Genomic DNA, 24,438 nt, shown 5'->3' with positions numbered 1-24,438 from the left:
CTAAATCCGTTTCAGTTAATCAAGTCTTAACAAGTTTGATGGCTTAACATGTTGAAAACATTTAATCATGTAAATATAGTTTTCATTTAATATATAAACATGGAAATGTTCGGGTCACTACAGGTAAGTGACCCCGTTACTTTCTGCCAAGTCACCAACAAATGCCATTTTTGGCCCGTATCCATGCGTTACTCCACCCCGTCACTTTGGCATTTGTTGGAAAGAAACACCAAAAGAAACACCCGTTTCTTGCTATTTATTATTTTTTATTATTTTAAAAATATTATTTATATCTCTATTTAATACTTAACCCAATTATATTTTAACACATTATCACAATACTCCTAACTAACACCAAAAAGTAACACCACCAATACTTCATTCAACAAAGAAACACGTCATACTCATCCAAAAAGTACAAAAAGGCAAGTGACACCACAAGTGACACCGCTAACCATTACAAATGGTCTAAAGGTGGTTCCAAAATAACTTATGGAGCCTAACCGTATATAGAAGTAGCTGTTAGCTCAAGATTGTATAAGTAGAACACTTAGCTTTTTTGTAATTCATTCAATTCAATTGTATCAAACATTTATTCATATTCAATATAAGATCAAAATCATTACTTTTAATATTGAAAACAAATGCATCATTTGAACTAAATATTTTTTTGGATTTCAAATTGAATTCTTCATTGAAAGATGCTGTAATACGTGTTGGAAATATGAAAACAAAAGAAAATGCAGAAACAGAGAAGCCCAATTACCCAGATCGTTTAAATCTTCATGAATGAATGCTGCTACACAGTTTGACTTCACCTCATGCATTTATTAATGTAAGAAGCTACCAACTTTCTTTGATTTGCAGACATACTATTTTTTAATGCATGTTATTGTTATCTAGTCACCCTTTTCCCATTTTCAGCGTTAATTTTTTTTTTTTTTTTTGCAACGTTTTCAAAATTCTTTTCCAATACACTACTAGAATCGTCTTTTAACTTAAACCAGTATCCAACCCATACATTAACATCTTTATTTACCCCATGTCAATTTCACACAAGTATTAGTCTATATAATTTGACTTCAACTCATCATCATCATCATCATCATCTTCACTATCTCTTCATTTTTTGTCTCACAGACAAATGGAACATCTTGTCAAGTTTAACCATGCCACCTTTACTTCAACTTTTATCAAACTTAGATTCCCAAAACATTTTCAAATAAGCCTATCTCCTTCTTTAAAGATTTTGTCTTGCATCATTCTCAGTTTAATCTCATATTTTTTCCTCAAACAAAAACAAGAACATACCTTTTTAGCCCTATCGGTTATAATATTCTCATATACCATCTACAAAACATACTCCATATCTTCTTCTTCATCAATCTATCTTGTAGACTACTCATGTCTAAAACCACCAAATTGGTGGCGGGTACCATTTTCGTCTTTCCTCGAACATTCACGCATCGTCCACAATCTCGATCAACAAAGCGTCGATTTCATGTCAAAAGTCTTGGTTTCATCAGGTCAAAGTCAAAGGACATGCATACCTCCACCTCTTCATTACATCCCACCAAGATCAACTCATGAAGAAGCTATTGAAGAAGCTAAACTAGTTCTCTTCCCAGTTTTCGAAGACCTTTTATCCAAAACCAAAATCTCACCACTTGAAATCGACATAATCATCGTTAATTGCAGCGGATCTTGCCCGTCCCCTTCGTTATCATCAATCATAATAAACCATTACTCCATGCGTGAAGACATAAAGAGTTATAATATTAGTGGTATGGGGTGTAGCGCAAGTGCATTAGCAGTAATAATGGCGCAAGACCTCTTAAAAGTTTATAAAAACTCAAACGTTGTAATTCTTAGCACTGAAATTTTATCGAACGGTTGGTACGCAGGGAAAAACAGGTCAATGATGGTACTTAACTGCCTTTTTAGAGCAGGTGGTGCAGCCATTTTAATCAGTAACAAAACATCAATTAAAAAAAATTCAAAATATCGATTACTTTACGCTGTGAGGACCCAAGGTGCGTACGACGATATAGCGTATAATTCCGCTATTCGTGAAGAAGATTCAGAAGGAAACATGGGGGTTACTCTTAAAAAAGATGTACTACATGTAGCTGGAGAATTATTAAGATCAAATTTTCATGTTCTTGGTTCGTTTGTTCTTCCGTTAGAAGAGAAACTACGATACGGTTATTCGATAATGAATAAGAAATGGTTCGATAAATCGAAGGAAGTTTACGTACCGAACTTTAGGAAAGTGATTCAGCATTACTGTTTGCCAACATCCGGGAAACAAGTGATTAATGAAATTGGGGGGAAGATGAAGTTAAAAGATGAAGAAATAGAGGCTGCATTGATGACGTTGCATAGGTTTGGGAATCAGTCATCTTCTTCATTGTGGTATGAGTTGGCTTACATGGAAGGTAAGGAAAGAGTGAAACAAGGTGAAAGAGTATTGCAGTTGGGAATGGGGAGTGGGCCCAAATGCAATAGTTTGGTATGGGAGTGTAATAGGCCCATTGTCGGTGAAGCCCAAAAGGGCCCATGGGCTGATTGTATTCATGAATATCCTGTTTATAGTCACAAGGATAAATAAAATATGAATTGGTTGAGACATGTGGTCATGAAGAAGCATTTATTGTGAATGGATGGAATGTTGGTTTTATTTATTAAACTTTTTTTCCTCGGTATGGTCATTACTCATTACTTGGCAAGTTGGCATCAATTATATACTAATGTGATCATGATGCACGATAAGCTTACATATATGTACAATTTTAGGAGACATTTGAGGGCCATATATACCTGCCCAAAGACCGGAGTGTATCAACTAATCCACCATAACTTGGGTCTAGCAGCTATTACAAGAACTGTTTTGAGTTTTCTTACCCCTAATTATAAAGTATAAATGTGAGGAAACTTTTCTTTCGATACTTTCTGGAATCAATCTCGACATAGATGTTCATCTGCAAAGTTTTACGTATGTTGAATCATAATGCTCATAGCTACTAAATATAACCACAAATTCGTCTATAACCTTGTTATATTAAGATAGATGGGGTAGTAATTGATCATCTGTAACACTTGTACAAATCCGTTTTCTTTTCGAAAACGTTTTCCGTTCTATAAGAGTTTATGTTATTTTTGAAAGAAAAAAAAAGTACGGAGTAATTCTTAAGGCTTCAATGCATATTGTGAGGCAATCAAAAATGGGTCTCGATTGGAGCTACAATTGGGTTAAAACTTGAAAGGTACTACTAATAGTAGATTGATAAAACTTGCAGATTATAAGACCAGAACTTCCAAAACATGAGCAGAGGTAACATCAAGAAAAGCATTTACTATGGCCCATTACACTTATGGAGAGGTCATGTCATGTTACCAGTTTCTTTTGAGTTTTGACCATTTAGAAGCAAGTTAAAATTGGAAACATAGTACTCATTTGCTCCTTGCTTAAATTTCGATACCTCCCTTTCAATTTATTACCTACTTCAATAAAAAGAAACACCATATCATCATGTATTCATCTCTTAACCTTTTAAGCTGACATTACTTGTTTATTACATATAGATTTAGTCACAATGACTACATAGGTACAAAATGAAATATATGTTAGAGCTAATCGGTTAACTGTGTCACACATCAGAAAATGAAATAAGCAAATGTATGTTAATATATGTCTAGGGGAACCTCTCTCTATCAGCAATTAGTTTTAGAGTATTTTTGAACTTATATTATATGCAAAACATGTTGTTAGACCTATGACGATAAGTTGTTTTTTTTTTTTTTTTTTTTTTTTTTGAAAAGCAGAAATATTATAGAAAATAAGTAATATGTACAGAGAAGCATTGGGAAGCAATGGGCTGTAAACAGGCTTACGAGTCCACGACTATATACAATCTAATATGATAATATGAGCCTAGAGTATACAGGCTTTATGATGTATAAATACTCGAACTATCCAGGGTCAAAACACGTATTACTTCGAGCTGCCGAAATTTGCGGATTCAATAACCATTCATGCCAGCTGAGGTTGCATCTCTTCGAGCGGTTATTAACCCATTCGTAAGATTTCACTTGAATTTTGTTTATTATCTTTGAAGCACCCCACGATTCATTAGAGAAGACCTTTTGATTTCTATTCTTCCAAATTAAATACCCCGCAACCCAAATAATCGAATTCCAGATTTCCTTTTGCATACCCGAAAATCCAGAAACAAAGTCGCCAGAAAATAAGGTTTTTTTTCAAAGTTTTTTTGTAATCTAACTAGAATTTTATAACGAAGAACACCAATTTTTGTTATACGAGTGGCTTTAACTGCCGATGGTAGAAATTGTTGTGGCATTGCAAGTAGTTATGAGTAGGGAATGCAATTGCACCAAATGCCCAAACACGGTAAATCATTTATCACTGCTGCAGTTACTGCTGTTCAATACTAACCGTTGGAAATTAAAACTGGTAGGTGGCAGTGGGCCTTCTTACACTTGTCCTTAATACACACAATTTGAAAAATATTACCATTAATATGTACTATGTTACTGTATTTACAACTTGAATTTTGTACCTATTTTTACTTTCTTTCTTACACTCGATTCCTTGATTTTATATGTATTTTTAATTTTGAAAGTGAAAAATAAAATTGAGACATAAAATAAACGTATGTCTTATTGAAACAAAGGGAGAAATTATTATGAATATAAATAACTACTTTTAATTTTTAAAGATTACAAGTTCATAACATGAAACTTGTACTTATTCATTTTTTTTTTTACTTGTACTGGGTCACCTTTTTAGTGAATAAAGTAATATAGATCCTACGCGTACTTATGGTCACTTGAGGTCATGTTCTCCTAATTTAGGGGCGGGTAGGCCTAGAGGGGTTAGAGGTGGTTGTAGGGTAGCCACCCTTGGTAGGATTAGAGTGGGTAGCTGGAATATAGGAACCTTGACTGGTAAGAGGATTGAGCTCGTTGATACCTTTCGTAAGAGTAATGTAGACATTGTGTGTGTTCAAGAGACTAGATGGAAGGGTGAAGAGGCGATAGAGATTGAGGACTATAAGTTGTGGTACTCGGGTTCTAGGATAGCACGGAACGGGGTAGGTATCTTTTTAGGTAAACTACATATAGATAACGTCGTTGACGTGGGCAGGTTTAGCGATAGGATTATGTCGGTTAGTTTAATTATTAAGGAGGAGACTTTCACGGTCATTAGTGCATACGCACCTCATGCGGGTTTAGGTGATGCCGAAAAGAAGAGTTTCTGGGAATTGTTAGATGAGGTGGTGAGGGGGTGCCCAGCGGACCATCGACTGATTATAGGTGGTGATCTGAATGGACATATAGGAGCGGAGACAGAAGGTTATGAGGGAGCCCATGGGGGCTTTGGGTTTGGTCCTAGAAATGAAGAGGGGCGCTCAATTCTTGAGTTTGCCATTGCCCACGAGTTGGTGGTAGCAAACTCTTTCTTCAAGAAGAAGGATGCTCAGTTAGCCACTTTCCATAGCGGGGATCGTAGCACCCAGATTGACTTTTTGCTTCTTCGTAAAGGGGAACTTAGGACCTGTAGGGACTGTAAGGTCCTTCCAGCTTTGACGTGCTCCTCCCAGCACAGATTGTTGGTCATGGACCTAGTCACTAAGGGAAGAGTTGGCAGGAGGGCTAGGATTGTACAACCTAGAATCCTTTGGAAGAACCTCTATGGAGCGAATGCGGAGACTTTTAGAGCGAATGTTGTTGAGAGATTGAGTGTAGAAGGGGATAACGTTGCCCCTACAAAAGCAGACCAGTTATGGAATCGCATGGCGTCCACTATCAGAGATGTGGCAAAAGAGACCTTAGGAATGGCTACAGGGACATCGAGAGCCCATAAGAGTAGAAGAGAGTCGTGGTGGCTTAGTGACGATGTCCAAACGAAAGTCGCTTTAAAGCAGGCGAGGTTTAGGGAGCTCATTACTCTTGGAGAAGGGTCACATGAAGAGAGAACTAGGGTAGAAGAAAGATATAAAGAAGCTAAAAGAGAAGCAAAGAAGGCCGTAGCAATTGCAAAAGACAAAGCATACGAAGATTTATATAGGAAACTAGACTCTAAAGAGGGAGCTAATGACGTATATAGGATAGCCAAAGCTAGGGAGCGAAGAAACAGGGACTTAGGTAACATCAAATATATCAAGGATGTAGCGGGTCAAAGTATAGTAAGAGAAGATCTTATTAGGAAAAGATGGGAAGATTATTTTGCATCTCTTTTCGGTAGGGGAAGACCAGAGCGGAACGGTGAATCCCACGAGGTTCGGGAGTTTCAAAACAACTGTTTCTGCACGATGATTAACGAGGAGGAAGTTAGATTGGCCCTACGAAAGATGGGGAGAAACAAAGCAGTAGGACCGGACCAAATTCCGATTGAGGCGTGGAAGTGCCTAGGAGGCGATGGGGTTAGATTGTTGACAAACCTTTTCAACACGACGTTTAGAAGCGCAAATATGCCTATGGAATGGAGACTCAGTGAGGTTATTCCTATTTACAAGAACAAGGGAGATGCGCAAATATGTAGTAATTATAGAGGCATAAAGTTACTTAGTCATACTATGAAGCTTTGGGAAAGAGTGATGGAGACGAGGCTCCGACGCGAGACAAAGGTTTCAGAGAACCAATTCGGTTTCATGCCAGGTCGCTCGTCGATGGAAGCGATTCACATAGTTAGAAGCCTTATGGAGAAGTGTAGGGAAAAACAAAAGAACCTACACATGGCATTCTTAGACTTGGAAAAAGCTTATGATTGTGTCCCGCGTGAGCTGATTTGGAAGACGCTTAATGTTAGGGGTGTCCCAAGTAGATATATAAGATCTATTAGAGATATGTACGAGGGGGCGAAGACTCGTGTAAGCACGGCGGTAGGAAACACAGAGTTTTTCCCTGTTGAGGTAGGTCTACATCAAGGATCTGCCCTTAGCCCTTATCTTTTTGCTTTGATCCTAGACGAGTTGACTCATAGGATACAAGACAACATCCCATGGTGCCTGATTTTCGCCGACGATATTGTATTAGTTTCGGATTCCCAGGATGAGCTTAATAGAAGGCTTGAGCAATGGAGGATCGCCTTAGAATCAAATGGCCTACGGATTAGCAGACTTAAATCGGAGTACCTTAGATGTGATTTCAAGAAGAGTGAAGAGGAACACGACGATATAGTGGATATCCGAATTGGGGATCAGATTTTACCCCCGCAAGGGTCCTTTAGATATTTAGGCTCGATGCTTCACAATTCGGGAAGGATAGATGAGGACGTGACGCATCGTATACGTGTAGGATGGTTGAAGTGGAGGGCTGCGAAAGGGGTGTTGTGCGACAAGAAGGTGCCCCTTAAGCTGAAAGGGAAATTCTTCAAGGTGGCAATCAGACCAGCCATGTTGTACGGATCAGAGTGTTGGCCAATGACGAAGGCCCAAGAGAGGAGAATGGAGGTGGCAGAAATGAGGATGCTTAGATGGACGTGTGGTAAGACCATGCTAGATATGATACCAAATGGAGTTTTTAGGGAGAAATTGGAAGTTGGGAACATCATCAACAAACTTAGGGAAGGACGACTTAGATGGTTTGGGCATGTCAGGACGCGCCCAATTTTAGCCCCGGTTAGGAGAGTCGAGACCCTCGCCGTTGGCGGCGTAAGGAGAAGGGGTAGACCTAGACGTAGGATGGAGGATAGATTGAAGCTGGACATGAAAGAGCTTATACTGACGGAGGACATGACTTTTGATAGGAGCCTGTGGAGGAGTAGAATTAGGATAATTGAGTAAGTTGTTTTTTTTTTTTTTTTTTTTTTTTTTTTCAATGTTTTTATTACATTTATTGTACAACTACATACATAACTATAACTAGTTATTCTATAGTTACACTATATATACCCCTCCACATAGTATATATGCACCTGTATCTATTTATATGTATTTAGGCTATATACATGTACCGTTGCATATGTGTGTATCTATATATGTATCTATGTATCTAAGTAACATGTATTGGTGTATGTATGATTGTCTGTCTTGTTTCTGTACCTAGGTATATATATCTACGAATTTATCTATATGTATATATGTTTAAGCATGGGTTTTTATCCATGCTTATGTGTGGTGCGTGTATATATATATATATATATATTTTTTGTTTGTCTGTATGTCTACTTGATTTTAAATGGTTTTGTGCTCTATATGATTCATGCTATTTGCCCTACTGTTGTGCAATACTGCTATTTGTGTTCCCTTTTTGGTTACTGTGTTTGGTTGCATCTTGCTAGGCGCACATAACCCTTACAGGTACGTATCTTTTGCCCTATCTATTTCGTTTTTATGAGCACATCTGGCCGGAGGTCCTTTTTGGAAGCAATCTCTTTTGCTCTAGAGTAGAGGGAGGGACGACCTTATCTAGGCGCGGGTTCTATACTCGCGGGTGGAGTAGCGACTTCCTTCTAATCTAGGGTACGAGGAATGATTGTCTACACCCACCTCTCCCATACCCCACTTTTGTGGGATTGGGTATTGTTGTTGTTGTTGTTCATAACATGAAACCTTCGACACTTGATATGTATATATGTCAAATACAACTTGTGTATGTGTTACGGTAATAATACGTCTTTACATAATTATATATTTTTATTAAAAAAAAGTCACACTTTTCGTACATTGTTGTAGGTGAAAACAAAATAATTTGCATGTCATATGACCATGTATGACCTTATTAAGTGCATGACAAAAAAGATCATGGGTAGGGTCCCAAAAGTTAATGTTCAGACCAGCGGTCCAACCCATTGCAACCACTTCACGATTGGTTCAGTTTTTAAACACTAGCTAAGCTTAACACACTATTTAGCCATGGACTCCTAATTGAACCCAAACAAGCAGTGCAGGACCATCAGATACACTTAAAAAGGATTAATCCATGAAATGGTCCTTTACTCATTTAATTCCTTGTTCACCACCAGTCAAGACTAAAACCATGTCTCAAAACTAAAATATCAACCGCCATTATTATACAACCACCACTTATATTACCTGCACAAGATGACACAACCCTTAATTCTTGATTACAACACCACACACACACATGACACACCGCCTCTAATAAAAACGCTATATTTGCCTTTGTTCTTCACTCATATAATTCAATAATCACCTTCATCCCAACACCACTATTTTCAAAATTTGAATTTCACAAAAAATGGTTACTAGTGGGATTTCAGTCAAATGGTGGGTATGCATATATCTATATCTATTAACCTATCTTACACTCACTGTTGCTGTTACATACAGCAACAATGGTGTATCAAAGAAAACATACATTGTCCATATGGACAATTCAGCTATTCCTACAACCTTTACTGACCATATTGACTGGTATTCGTCACTAGTAAAATCAGTATCAGTTTCACCTGAGGAAATTAATGGAGAAGAACAGGGGCTTCTCTACACGTACGAGTCAGCTTTTCATGGTATGGCAGCACGGTTAACCGAAGAAGAAGCTGAAAAGCTCGAGGAACAGACCGGAGTTGTTGGCGTACTCCCCGAGGTACAATATGAATTGCATACGACACGAAGTCCTATGTTTCTAGGACTTCAGCCGCATGAAACAACGAGTGTCTGGTCGGACAAATTGACCGACCAAGACGTTGTGGTCGGCGTGTTGGACACCGGGATCTGGCCCGAGAGTCCTAGTTTTAACGACACCGGGTTTACCCCGGTGCCAACTAACTGGAAAGGCGCGTGTGAAGTGGGGCGTGGGTTTGAAAAAAGACACTGTAATAGAAAGATAGTTGGAGCCAGAGCGTTTTACCGTGGATACGAAGCGGCAACAGGGAGTATTAATGAGGCAAAAGAGTATAAATCTCCTAGAGATCAAGATGGACACGGGACCCACACGGCGGCCACGGTGGCAGGGTCACCGGTGCATGGGGCTAATCTTTTGGGGTATGCTTATGGTACAGCACGAGGGATGTCACCCGGTGCGAGAATTGCAGCTTATAAAGTGTGTTGGACGGGTGGTTGTTTTAGCTCGGATATATTATCTGCTGTTGATAAGGCGGTTTCGGATGGAGTTAATATTATGTCGATTTCTTTAGGCGGGGGAGTTTCATCGTACCATCGTGATAGTTTGTCGATAGCTGCGTTTGGTGCTATGGAGAAAGGGGTTTTTATTTCGTGTTCTGCGGGTAATGGTGGGCCCGACCCGGTTACTTTGACTAATGTGTCTCCGTGGATTACTACAGTTGGAGCGAGCACTATGGACCGTGATTTTCCGGGTTCTGTGAAGTTAGGATCTGGGGTGATGCTGAAAGGAGTTTCGCTTTATAAAGGGAGAAGGAATTTGTTACCGAATATGATGTATCCGATTGTTTACACGGGTAGTAATTCAAGTAGTCCTGACCCGGGGTCTTTGTGTTTAGAGGGAACATTGGACCCGCACGTTGTGTCTGGAAAGATTGTGGTATGTGACCGTGGTATTAGTCCTCGGGTTCAAAAAGGTCAAGTGGTAAAACAAGCGGGAGGAATTGGGATGATTTTGGCCAACACTGCCGCCAATGGGGAGGAGCTCGTGGCGGATTGCCACCTTCTTCCGGCGGTAGCGGTTGGTGAAAAAGAGGGAAAAGCAATCAAGCAGTATGCTATGAGGGACCCACACCCGACCGGAAACCTTGCATTTTACGGGACCAAAGTTGGTATCAGACCGTCTCCGGTAGTGGCAGCATTTTCATCCAGAGGACCGAATTTCATCTCGCTTGAAATTTTGAAACCGGATTTGGTGGCGCCAGGTGTCAACATACTAGCGGCTTGGACCGGTGACATGGGTCCATCGAGCCTGGAGACCGATCGTAGACGAGTCGCCTTCAATATACTTTCGGGAACTTCGATGTCGTGCCCTCATGTAAGTGGGGTCGCTGCGTTGCTTAAAGCAAGGCACCCGGATTGGAGCCCGGCTGCAATAAAATCAGCATTGATGACGACCGCGTATATACATGATAATTCATATAAACCTTTAAGAGATTCGTCTACTGGTGGACCATCCAGCCCATACGACCATGGGGCGGGTCACATCAACCCATCTAGAGCTGTTGACCCTGGTCTGATTTACGATATTAGTGCACAAGATTACTTTGACTTTCTTTGCACACAGGGTTTGACTACCACACAGCTAGTGGTTTTTGCTAAATTCTCAAATCGAACATGTATGCACAGTCTTTCTGGCCCGGGTGATTTGAACTACCCGGCTCTATCAGCTGTGTTTCCAGAAGATAGAAGAGTTGCGTCTGTGACCATTCACCGAACAGTCACTAACGTTGGAGCTCCTACTTCGAAGTACCATGTTGTTGTTTCGCAGTTTAAAGGTGTGGAAGTCAAAGTAGAGCCATCAATCTTAAACTTTACAAAGAAAAACCAGAAACTGTCGTACAAGGCTACCTTTATAACGAAGATCAGACAAACAGCACCAGAGTCGGGAGCTTTGGTATGGAAGGATGGTGTACACAAAGTAAGAAGCCCAGTTGTTATAACATGGCTGTCACGACTATAAGACCACGATACGGTGCAACAATAAACTAGACTTCTCAGATAGAGCAGTTTTAAGTGTTTGATTTGTTTTTAGATAATGTAATTCTCTTTTTTTTGCTTTTGATTAAACTATTTGGCAATGATATTCTCTTAGTGTTTTTATCTTAACAAAATACTTGTGATTAATGTGCAACAGACAGCAATGAAACAATCATGTCTGCACATTACAAAAATCATGCCAGGTTAATGCTCTTTACACAATTTGCAGGACTTTTTTTTATTTAAGTTAAACTTAGATCCAAACAGTAAAAAGGAAAAGGTCACAACAAAGACTTCCTACCGTCATGTTTTACTAGTTCATAATATAACAGCATTCAAACACACATGAAATTACCCTGATTGTTACATATCTATGAAAAATATCCACTTAATGCAGCTAAATTTTGGATGACAGAATAATAATATATTCACCTTGCTGATCAAAGTTTCAATAACTTTGTAGTTTCATTGAGCTATTCAAGTAATTTATTACAGTACTATATATACTAATTAGTGTAAAAAATCACTCAATTCATTGGTCCACATCACAACCTTCTCCATATTTTACTTTTAACCCTTTAACTTTTTAGTTTTTCAATATTGATTTTTTGTCTTTTATCCTTTAACTTTATAATCTTCCAATATGCCCCCTAAAATTCTTTCTTCAATTTAATATTTTAAAAAGACATACTAAATATTTGTTATTTTCATAATTATTCTCTTAACTTTTTTACAATCTAGAAAAACAAAAAGACATACTAAATATTTGTTATTTTCATAATTATTCTCTTACCTTTTTTACAATCTTAAAAAAAAAAAAAAAAATCCTAACTTTCTTTAGAAAAATAATGTAGACGTGTTCGGTCCGTTAAATCGACTTTTGTTTTTTGGTTTATGTATGACTTATTAGCGTCAAATTATTTCACTCGAAAACATATTGTAATGTACAACAAAATTCTTCTCAACCGCAGTGAAGCGCTTGACTAAAACTTGATATAGAAACTTAGACCTACATAAGTGGATTGAACTTCTCCTTGAAATAATAAATTCTCCTGTTGAGCTCTACTATACCAAAAGTCAAATGCAATATTTATACATTTACTATTTTTTCAATACAAGAGAGTGCAGATGGAATTTTTCAATAAGCCAAATCGTTCAAACATATCACCATTCAAGTAAGGTTTCTACAGCTTTAGAATCATTCATTTCCCTAAAACATAAGCACAGCACTTTGAGGCATAATCACTTTCACATGTTCACGTATAATCCGACACATATAATCCCTATTAACACAATACTAACGACATTCTACACGCCCTTCACACCAAAAAATATAGAAAAACTGAATGAACTTGCATCCTATGTATCTAGTCTAGAGTTAAAGCTAAAACATAAATATTTAGAACAATCGCAATAGAGATTAATCATACAGTATATAGGTACATACACAGAGAGGTAAAAAAAAAAAAAACACTCAAGAATGCTAAAGCATTTATCAGATCATTACAAAATAAAACAATTGAAGTACCATAATATAAATGTGGCAGGATCAAGAGGGAAGTAACCATTCGGGGGGAAGCGGGGGGAAGCAAAAACTTTTTTTTTTTCGTTTTTTGAAAAAACTTTGTTCACGAACATTATAGATGAGATGAAAATATGAACATTTAGTAGGGACACTTTGTGATAAATGTTTTTATTTTGGCGGGAAAACGCTCGAAGAAGTAATATATAACAATTATCGTGTTTTTCGAGCGTATTTTGAGATTTTAGCTATTGGGGTTTAGATATTAAGGTTTAGATATTAGGGTTTATAGGGTTTAGATATTAGGGTTTAGAAATTTAGGGTTTAGGGTTTAGATTTAGGGTTTAGATTTAGGATTTAGATTGAGTTTTTAACACGAACGGTTTAGAGTTTAGGGTTTAGGGTTTAGGGTTTATGGAATAAATCCAAAACACCAAACCCTAAACCCTAAACCCTAAACCCTAAACTCTAAACCCTAAACTCTAAATCGGGCTAAATTTAACTTCACAAAACATGAAAAAAAAAAAAAAAAAAAAAACGTTCATATTCTCCACGAACAATATTATCTTGAATGTTATTTTTGTCGATCGTTTTCCCGCCTAAATAATAACATTCATCACGAAGTGTCTCTTCTAAATGTTCATATTTTCGTGTGATCTTGATGCCGGAAAAAAAAATTTCAAAAAAAAACGAAAAATTTTTTTTGCTTCCCCCCTCTTCCCCCCGATTGGTTACTTCCCCATTGATCCTGCCCCTAATATAAATAATGTAAAATACAGATCAAACTATAACAAGAAACACGTGCTAGGGTTAGAATCACGAGATCTGTGATAAACACTGATTGACGTACCAGTGGTGTGAGGTGCTTAGAGATCGCCGCCGAGATTTGACTAAGCCGGAAAGGCGGCGAAAGGATCGCAGAAGACATAAGGTACCAGGTTACTCAAACTCAACTTAACAGTCTCGATGAAAAGTTCATTTCGAGAATAAAGATGGATTAACAAAAAAGGTGATGAATTATCAAACATACAGGTTGAAGGTTACCAAAAGAAAAACAGACATAAGCTACCATGTTTAAAATTAAAAAATGAGGGTTCAACAGACAGCAATGAAGACGAAAAAGCATACGAAGGTTTACACAAGCATATGAAAGTTTTACACAGTATATGATGGAAAACCGTGTGTACTTTTCATCAGATTAACGCAGCGGATAGTCAAAATAAACATATTTTGCATTACAAAACATGCACACGATTGACGGTTCCAACAAGATCCAATTACACCACTAATAATTGTCAAAATATATAAATTCACAAAGTGAGTAAACGATATACCTTTCTTGAAGAAATGAATTGATGGAGAGAAACTCACGATCAAAAGTATGACCGTCTCTTTGGATAGTCCACACAATGATCGTCAATGGATGCTAGTCCAAACTCCAAGTAACGTATTAATATAATCAAATTATATTAATACAACAAAATTAATACTCTCGTATATGTATTTCTCTTATGGAAAACAAAAGAAACAAAAACAATTGTAGTTTGTTTTCAAAGAAAAAAAAAAGAACTTTGATTGATTAGAAAACAAACAGAGAACTTTGATTGAATTGGTATGTACGTACACCTTCAAACTAGAGTTTCTTTTGAGTTTTATTTTGCAGTACCTCTTAGCCCACCATCTCTTACTTGTGTATATAATATTTTGTTTATTATAAATAAAACTTAAAAGTTAGCTGTCAACTCCAATAGTTAGTAGCATATTTAGTAGCCAAAGACATATTGCCAAATTAATAATGTTTTCAATTCTATTTTTCTTCTTCTAGTGGTTATCAAATAATTGACATTTGTTTGATTAATTTTGTTAGTTAATTAATTAAACAATTAATTCATTCATTCATTTAACTTAATATTTTATTACTTGAGTAATATATATACATCATATATATATTTCTTTTGATGTCTAGGTGTATATGTGTGTGACCCCGAAGGCTCAAATGAATTTAGCCATATAGTTGTATATTGTACCTTGCACACAAATCCTACAAACTCCCACTTGTGCATGGTACAACACCAAGTAACTATACAAGCAATGGATAGCGTCTAGCAACACGCCATTGTTCCTAAATTCACGTGAGGGTAGTTTCTCAGAACTGCTTATAGTAAGTGTTAAATGTCATTCATCCTTTTGTTTCAGATACTTTAGTTAAACTTGAGATATGGATCATCGGTCATTCTCATTTGTTTAACAATTTTATTTCTCGATCTTAGAACTGAATTAGATCACCAAATTAATTAAGTATCATCTTAATTACATCTGGGTGCGGCCACACAAATATCTTATTCATTCATCGAGGAGCTCAAAAGTATCTAACTCCAAACATTTTGGAGGAACAAATCCTATATTGCATACACGTGTCTCTCACGAGCTTTACATTATACCCAATAATGGCCTTTATTACAGCCTTATTCAGGACAACATTTAACCATATCAAAGTATAATATTCCACACATCGAAACTGGCGTGCATCTCAAGTCTAAGGACATAAAGACATAATCACTAAAAGATTCACTACTGACAACGATCCATGTAGTGATATCTTGGTTGGGTTATTCCAATATCTATCATCAATGTATACATATGAATTTGATCTCTACAAGTTAACTACTTATCATCAATAAATATAACCAACATTCATATTAATCTTAATTCATGTTATTCCCATAACATGATTGATCATGGAGATTTTGAATAATCAACAATCACTCATGGATTAAATATGCTAATATAGAACACAGTGATATAAATGAAAATGATCATACCATCAATATATCAATTCATTATGATAATACTGTTTAATGTTCCAAAAATATCCAAATACTAAATTACAAATTAAAAAGATCAGCAGCATAACGAAGTCCAATACTACTAGCATGATCATCATGCTTGTTGTGTGTCATAGGCTTTGTGAACGGGTCAGCCACATTATCATCTGTATGAACCTTAAGAATACTAATATCATTCCTCTCAACGACTTCTTGAATGTAGTTAAACTTTCGAAGAATGTGTCTGCTACCTTTACGTACACGTGATTCTTTCGCAAGTATAATAGCACTTGAATTATCACAGTACATTTTCATAGGGAATTCAATGCAGGGAACTACTCCGAGTTCAGCAATAAACTTCTTAATTCAGACAGCTTCTTGAGCAGCTTCTGAGGTACAATGTATTCTTCCGTTGTAGACTATACAACAGTGCTCTGCTTTGAGCTTCTCCAATCAACTGTATGACAACCCGGAAATTTCCGACTAAATTTAAACCTAACTTTTATATGACTCCGACGATTCACGAACAATTTTTTTGTAAATAATTAAGCATTAATTTGATATATTAATATTATTATTATTAATATCCTTTTTAAAACAATATATCAATAATTAATATCATTATTATTAGTATTGTCAAACAATATTATTATTATTATCAAAATTATTATTATTTATTATTTATTATGATTAATATGATTAGTAATATCATTAACATAATTTATATCATTAACATTATTATTGGTATTATCATTTAAGTATTATTGTTATTGTTACTAATATCATTATTAGTTATCATTTTTAATATTATTATTAGTATTAATGATATTAAAAGCATTATTATTCTTATTGTTAAAATTATTATTATTGATATCATTTTATCTTGCTTATTATTTTTATCAAATAATATTATCAATATTATTATTATTAATATTATTAATTTTAGTATTATTTTGATTAGTATTTTTATTAATCTTAATAATATTAAAAGTATTATTGTTATTATTAATATAATTATTATTATTAGTATTATTATTAATATTAATTACTAATATCAATTAAAAATAAAAAGTCAAAAATCATGTACTAACATCTTTTGATTTTTTTTAAACTAAATCTGCATTATTGATCTAAAATCTACTTTTAAATTTTTTATAAACCATCATTATATTTTTTTTATCGTGATTTATTTTTATTTATCTCTGATATATTTTTATTTATTCATACTGGCCACAAAATTGTTTTTTTTTTAGCAATAATAACTACATAAACAACTTGATCAACTATATGAATTACAACTCATTCAATTACTCAAGCAAACCCATTACTCACTACAATTCAAAAATTAAAACAGAAAATAAAGAAGTCGATGCTTTGTATTGTTTCATTTTTCAAAAACCTCATAAACGAATCCCATTTCAAAAAGTGTAAATGTAGTCTTGTTAGTAATCGATTACTCAAGCTATCTGTAACTATTCAAATCTCAATTTGTAGTATTGATTGGGAATTTTGGAGTCAAACTTTTAATTTAAAAAGTCAACCATATTGTTCTTGATGAAATTAGAGTCCAAGGTAATGTTTCTGGTTCAATTGATAGTTTAGAAAGTGTATAGGATGGATTTCCAACCTAATTCATGTAGAAAACGAGATCTAAAACAGCCTTAAATTCAAAATCCAACTTTGAGTTCATATTTTTTCTCGCGTATTCAGAACCTGCTTTAATTTGATTTTTGTTCTGTTAAAATCGTCCCAAAAAACAATTAGTGGTTTCTGTTTCGTTTGAAATTCTAAAACCAAAAAACTTAGACCACTAGATCGAGTATTATACCTCTGGTCGATTGCAATTCTAAGGAAGAAGATGAAACTGTAATACGGGTTATAAATAATAAAAGGGAATTTAAATCGGAAAACAGTCACAGCAGAATGGTTAAGTGGTGTTCGAGTGAGCGAGAGGTCGCGGGTTCGAGTCCCGTCTTGGGCAAAAAAAAATTAGAAAAAGCTTGGAAGGTAGTTTCTCTTTTATTTATTATTATTATTATTATTATTATTATTATTATTATTATTATTATTATTATTATTGTTGTTGTTGTTGTTGTTGTTGTTGTTATTATTATAATAATTATTATTATTATTACTATTAACATCATTAAAAGTATTATTATTAATATCATAAAGAGTATTAGTATTATTACTAAATATCATTATTATTATCATTTTAAACATTATTATCATTATTATGAGTAGAATTATTATTATTATTATTATTTTGAAAACAATACAAATTATTATTATTATCAATGTTATTAGTATTAGTATCATTTTATATTAATAAGTATTATTATTAATGTTATCATTATTATGATTATCTTTATTAGTATTATTATTATTAAAAAGTATTATCGTTATTATCCTTTTTACAAAAATTTTCATTTTTGCTATCATCAAAACTATATTATTATTACTATTATTATCATTTTTACTACTAGTATTATTATTATCATTATTACTATTATTATTGTTATAAATTACTATCAGTATTTTTATTATTAATATTACCCTTATAATCAAATACAACTTTTGATTACAAATATTAATATTATTTTACTAAATAAATATTATGTATACAAAAATGTATTTATAAGTAATATTACATATAAGTATATATTAATCATATTAACAATTTTTATACGAATATTCATATATAACAAATTAGGTATTTTTAATATAATACCAATCAAACATATATATATATATATATATATATATATATATATATATATATATATATATATATATATATATATATATATATATATATATATATATATATATATATATATATATATATATATATATATAACTACAGAAATATATAACAATTGAAATAACATATATAAACTTATTCGATTACGAGTATATGTGTTAATATATATACTTGATATAGGTTCGTGAATCCGAGGACAACTCTGCACTTGTTCAGTGCCATCATACTCGTAAAATAAGAAATACAGTATTGTGAGTTTTCATAGCTTCCTTTTTATATATATTTTTGGGCTGAGAATACATGCGCAACTTTTATAACTGTTTTATACGTTAGACACAAGTACCAACTGTTAAACTACGATATATCTGGCTATGTCCTGCAAGTCCCCACTCAAACCGACAAGGACAGTACAACTTGTCACGGGGCAAACTTTGAAACTGTTTAGTCTAAATATCACGAACTGAAATAACTTTTTGGTCCCTGCGAGATCAACTTTACTTTTTGGTCCCTGTGAGATCAACTTTACTTTTTGATCCCTGTGAGATCAACTTTACTTTTTGGTCCCTGTGAGATCAACTTTACTTTTTGGTCCCTGTGAGATTAACTTTACTTTTTGGTCCCTGCGAGATCAACTTAACTTTTTGATCCCTGCGAGATCAACTTTATAAACTAAATCTTGTGGTCTATATCTACTACTGAAATCATTATTTATGACAAACCTATGAACTCACTCAACCTCGTGTTGACACTTTAAAGCATGTTTATTCTCAGGTCCTACATAATGCTTCCACTGTGTATTTGCTAATTGAAAGCAACATTTCAACAAGTCATTCATGGATAATTTGAAAGACTTACACTTGCTAAATTGATGATGATTGCTTGCTATGCTTGGAGTCTTCATTACATATCATATCAATTAAAGACATTTAATGCGTTGTTCATTATATACAATGTAACCTATTTATCTTCCGCTGCAAAACTCAATATAACATCTCATATAGAGTCGTTCTCGTTTATACAACTGTGATTTGATATAATTAGTCACAAATACCCCAGGCCCTATTTGGGTGTGTGACAGAGATTGGTATCAGAGCAGTTTGTTGTAGAGAACCAAGATTGCATTTTATGTATGCCTTATACAATTAGGTATCTTAGCAATGTAGGACTACAACTTTCCTTGACTATAGTGCCTTTAATTGTTGCCTTTAATTGTTAAATGCTACACTATACTTTAGAAACTTTACTTATCTTAGAATGCCGAGCCAACCTAAGAACGCTGCTTACTTTCCTAAGTACTATCCAATTACGCAACCGCATTTAAATGCAACACCATGATTTCAGACATTCTTGACATTCCTATGTCATTTATCATGGTTTTATGTATTACATATGTATTACATGAAACATTATCCATGATTTTTGAAACTCCTATAATTGTTACTATTCATACTCAAACGTATATAACTCCCTGTTATATATCACGTACATATATGCCTTATGCCTTTATGCATCGGTTTACGAACCGAAAAATGTCATTGGGTTATCACAGTATACGAATTGAAAGTCTTTAATTGAAAGATTATTAGATTACATACTTATCATTTTATGATCTCGACACATCATACTGCCATTATTGGAGTATAGACAAATCATATCTTATCATATCTGATCATATCTATCCCAATAGACTTTGTCTAACACTTTTCCTAAATTTCCTCCGTAAATTAAGGAAATCTTTTGCTATATATACATATTCAAGGAGACAAATATATCATTCAGTATTCAACAACTCATCTCATATCAAAACCCTTATCCGATCACATAATATGGATTTCTCATCTGATTCCTCGAGCTCCAATGGCAGCGTAACCGGAACAAATGAACCAATTAGCCATCATTTATTTTGGATGAATTGGGGGTGGGTTCGTAGTCGACTCAATCAATGGAGAAGTGAATAAGGTGATCCTTTTCACCCACCACATTGCCCTATTGGCGAAGAACCTGAAGCACTTACCGACGAACCGATCCGAAACACCATTTTCACCCTCATTTCCAGAACAGCTCACCACGATTATATAATATCTAGAATTCTAGATCTTATTCGTCCCCTTGTCTGAACCGCCAATCATCCCAGTATAATAGAAGAAGTTAATGAGCTTCGCGCTCGAGTGGTGGCTCTGGAGAATATGGTGCAATATCTACAAGCATCAGCAGCACCAGCAGCATAACCAGCACCACCAGTACCATCAGCATCATCACCAACAGCATCAGCTTCACCAACAACAACATCTGCATTCCACGCCTCAACATCACACTCGGTACCTCGGATATCAACATCATACACCCCTAGATATCAAGGAATATTAGTAATAATGAGTTAAGATGTATTGACTCATTCTTCCTGAAGAATTATATATGTATACTTTATATATATATATATATATATATATATATATATATATATATATATATATATATATATATATATATATATATATATATATATATATATATATATATTCCAAATCATATATATATATATATATATATATATATATATATATATATGATTTGGAACAATAATAAATCTTTTCGTACTAAGCTATTACGTGTGAATCTTAACTAGTATGTACTACTTGGTTAATTTATATCACTAATATGCTATGATGTACATCTTTTGTTAATAACTTAACAATCGTTAATCACTGCTTCAGCACAATAAACTCCATTTCATAATAAACCAAGTGTATTATTCAAATACATATTTGATTTTACACTTCTATTTTCGATATACTCGAAACTTTCTAGAAAACATTATTCGTGCCTTGTGAATTTCACAAGAATTTCACGAGCATCAACATCATATACCGAGGTATATCAATAACAATGAACAATGAAACATTGATTCATAACTTCATTAGCGAAATATTTCGCGACAATTATGAAATCTCTAAAGTTTTGAAGATTATTTATTCTCGTTCCAACCACAAATCAAATGAGTTTAATATTATATTAACTCATTAAATCTATATTATACCTGAAGAATACATATATGAACGTATATCTTCATAAAGATTGTAATTAAAAATTCTTTTGTACAAACTGTTAATTGTGAAAATATTTTAACGGGTAGGTAAAACCCGAGAAATATTTATATCTCACATTAATATGTTACATTGTACATTCTTCAATTCTGATTCAGTAGTCAGTAAATATACTACTTACAATCACAAGATATATGTATCCGTTCACTAAAGAACAACCATTTTTAATTACATATTCTGATTTTGATATATCAGAATCCAAGTAAAGCTTTAGCAGGTGTTATCTTCCTAAAGATCACTACATTCATGAATTATATTCATTCGTATTCTATGATGAATTATCACATCAAACCAACGAAATTATCATTCATTACTTTTGAAATCAACAACGCCTATTCGTCTACCATTAGATCCGTTGACGATTACAATCAACATTTAATCATCTAAAAATAAAATTTCTTGAAACCATCTCAGATTGATAATCAATGATTCAGATTCGTTAACCTTGAGAATGCTGATGAAGCAGCAAAAGCTATAGACGGTCTTAATGACCAAATATTTGATGATAAAGAATGACGTATTGGAAAAGCTCAGATTTGGAACTGAAAAACGGATTGAGCTAACTATGAAGGAGGTTGTGGACAAATCACAAGGACTAAACCTATACTCAAGGAATCCAGATGATTCGATTTCTGATGGAAATTACAGAAGACATATAATCTCCTTACGCATTCTAAATCCTTACAGGGGAATTTTCCTCATTATCATTTGATCTTAGAAAATTCTAAGATATCATAGTATCTTTTGTTATAAATATCCTCTATATTTCTGAAGATATCTTCATAATGATTCTTGTCCGCAATTAATTATCTCTTTTCGATATCTTTATTACATCATAAAGGAAACTGTTTTAGTTTCTATATTCTGTAACATACAAGTTTAAATTTTGAATGATTTGAAGTAGTGTTGGGAATTGAAACATGAGTTAGTATAATATAATGGCGTCAGGCCAACGTGATTATATTACAATAAGTCATGCTAAATTTTTAATGGAAGATGATGGTTCATAGACTTTATAATCATCATTTGTCATGTTACACGACTCTTACATTCTATTTAATCTCTGAACATATCAAGAAAATATATTCTTGATAGTTCTATCCTCAGTGATTCTGGTAACTTAACAAATCAAATCATGATATTGTATTCCTTTCTACTTAGAACATTATGATCATTCGAAACTTCATACCTACGAATTCTGGACCATTACTCGCTTTACTTAGAGTCGAGAAGAGAATAAAAAGGCAAAGAGCTTCGACATATAAGAGAAAATATAAAGTCCGATAACGACACCAAAATTACAAACCGTGTATATCAATGCGTATAGCAATATAAAGACACAGGAGAACTAAAAACACTATAAAATCAAGAGCATAGTAGAAGTAAACAGATTCCTCTGGTGATAAATGAAAAAGAAGAATGACTGCATATATGGTCAATATAATAACAAGTATCAATACGGGATTGAGCATATTAACAAATCTTTTGAAAGTATGAATTTAGGAAGAAAGTATAGAAGTGGTGAAGATAATGAAACAGGAGAAGCTAATTTATATCGAAATTCTAAACACAACAATCGAGGCAATTCACCGCATTTAATCAAAGAAAATCCCAATTTTCGTAAATACCAGAGAATCAAATCTTATAGATTACGAAGATTTCCTTTAATCCCTTGAATTCTGAAAATCAATCGTGACCACGTCAAAAGTTAAGGCAAACAGATATTTCCTTATTTCAATCTTTTATGATAGCTTCGTTTATACTCTTCCTGTAATCGAATCATTTCATCCATATTACCCAATATTGATAAAACTCTATTTGTCAACTCATATTCATCATTAAAATATTCTTGTTGTAAACAAGAACGATCTCTATCAAATTGCATGACCGTGATTTTCACAAACTCCTCTCTATTTTGTCTGCCCTAATATTGAGGCATAAACGCTCAAGGTTTAAATGAGCTCAATATTATTCATAACACATTTCATATATGCTGAAATACTTGTATAGCGTCATCATCTCTTCTGAGAAAACCTAATTAATGACACTCGTGTTATTCCTTTAGATAACCTCCGCATTAATGATAAAATGCACTTTATAGAAGAACCTGTAGAAATTATGGTTCGTATGATTTAAACTCTTGAAACAGAATAATATTCTATCCGTTGAAATTCACGAAAGGCCCCGAGTATACCTGGGAACGTGAAAACCAAATAAAACGTAAATATCCTCGTCTATGTACGAACAATGCCGATTGATGGCAACAACTAAATTTTGGGACGAAATTTCTTTTAACGGGTAGGTACTATGACAACCCGGAAATTTCTGACTAAATTTATACCTAACTTTTATATGATTCCGACGATTCACGAACAATTTTTTTGTAAATAATCACGCATTAATTTGGATATATTAATATTATTATTATTAATATCCTTTTTAAAACAATATATCAATAATTAATATCATTATTATTAGTATTGTCAAACAATATTATTATTATTATCAAAATTATTATTATTTATCATTTATTATGATTAATATGATTAGTAATACCATTAACATAATTTATATCATTAACATTATTATTGGTATTATCATTTAAGTATTATTGTTATTGTTACTAATATCATTA

At 34.0% G+C, this 24,438-nt stretch overlaps 3 protein-coding genes across 3 annotated transcripts; all 3 read left to right on the top strand.

Moving 5' to 3' along the window:
• Positions 1-1,144: 1,144 nt before the first annotated feature.
• On the top strand, positions 1,145-2,611 carry LOC139863140 (3-ketoacyl-CoA synthase 5-like). The gene has a single exon (XM_071851789.1). The coding sequence runs from the start codon at positions 1,145-1,147 to the stop codon at positions 2,609-2,611; it is 1,467 nt and encodes a 488-aa protein (XP_071707890.1).
• A 713-nt stretch (positions 2,612-3,324) lies between these two features.
• LOC139863139 (uncharacterized) lies at positions 3,325-7,078 on the top strand. The gene is made up of 4 exons (XM_071851788.1): positions 3,325-3,334; positions 4,876-5,983; positions 6,131-6,446; positions 7,007-7,078. Exons 1-4 carry the CDS (start codon positions 3,325-3,327, stop codon positions 7,076-7,078), a joined length of 1,506 nt encoding a protein of 501 aa, XP_071707889.1.
• A 2,147-nt stretch (positions 7,079-9,225) lies between these two features.
• LOC139863138 (subtilisin-like protease SBT1.3) lies at positions 9,226-11,682 on the top strand. The gene has a single exon (XM_071851787.1). The coding sequence runs from the start codon at positions 9,226-9,228 to the stop codon at positions 11,569-11,571; it is 2,346 nt and encodes a 781-aa protein (XP_071707888.1). The 3' UTR covers positions 11,572-11,682.
• The last annotated feature ends 12,756 nt before the right edge of the window (positions 11,683-24,438 follow it).

Source organism: Rutidosis leptorrhynchoides, chromosome 8, assembly GCF_046630445.1.
Source record: "Rutidosis leptorrhynchoides isolate AG116_Rl617_1_P2 chromosome 8, CSIRO_AGI_Rlap_v1, whole genome shotgun sequence".
Classification (NCBI taxonomy): Eukaryota; Viridiplantae; Streptophyta; class Magnoliopsida; order Asterales; family Asteraceae; genus Rutidosis; species Rutidosis leptorrhynchoides.
This window is presented reverse-complemented; position numbering and strand designations above follow the sequence as displayed.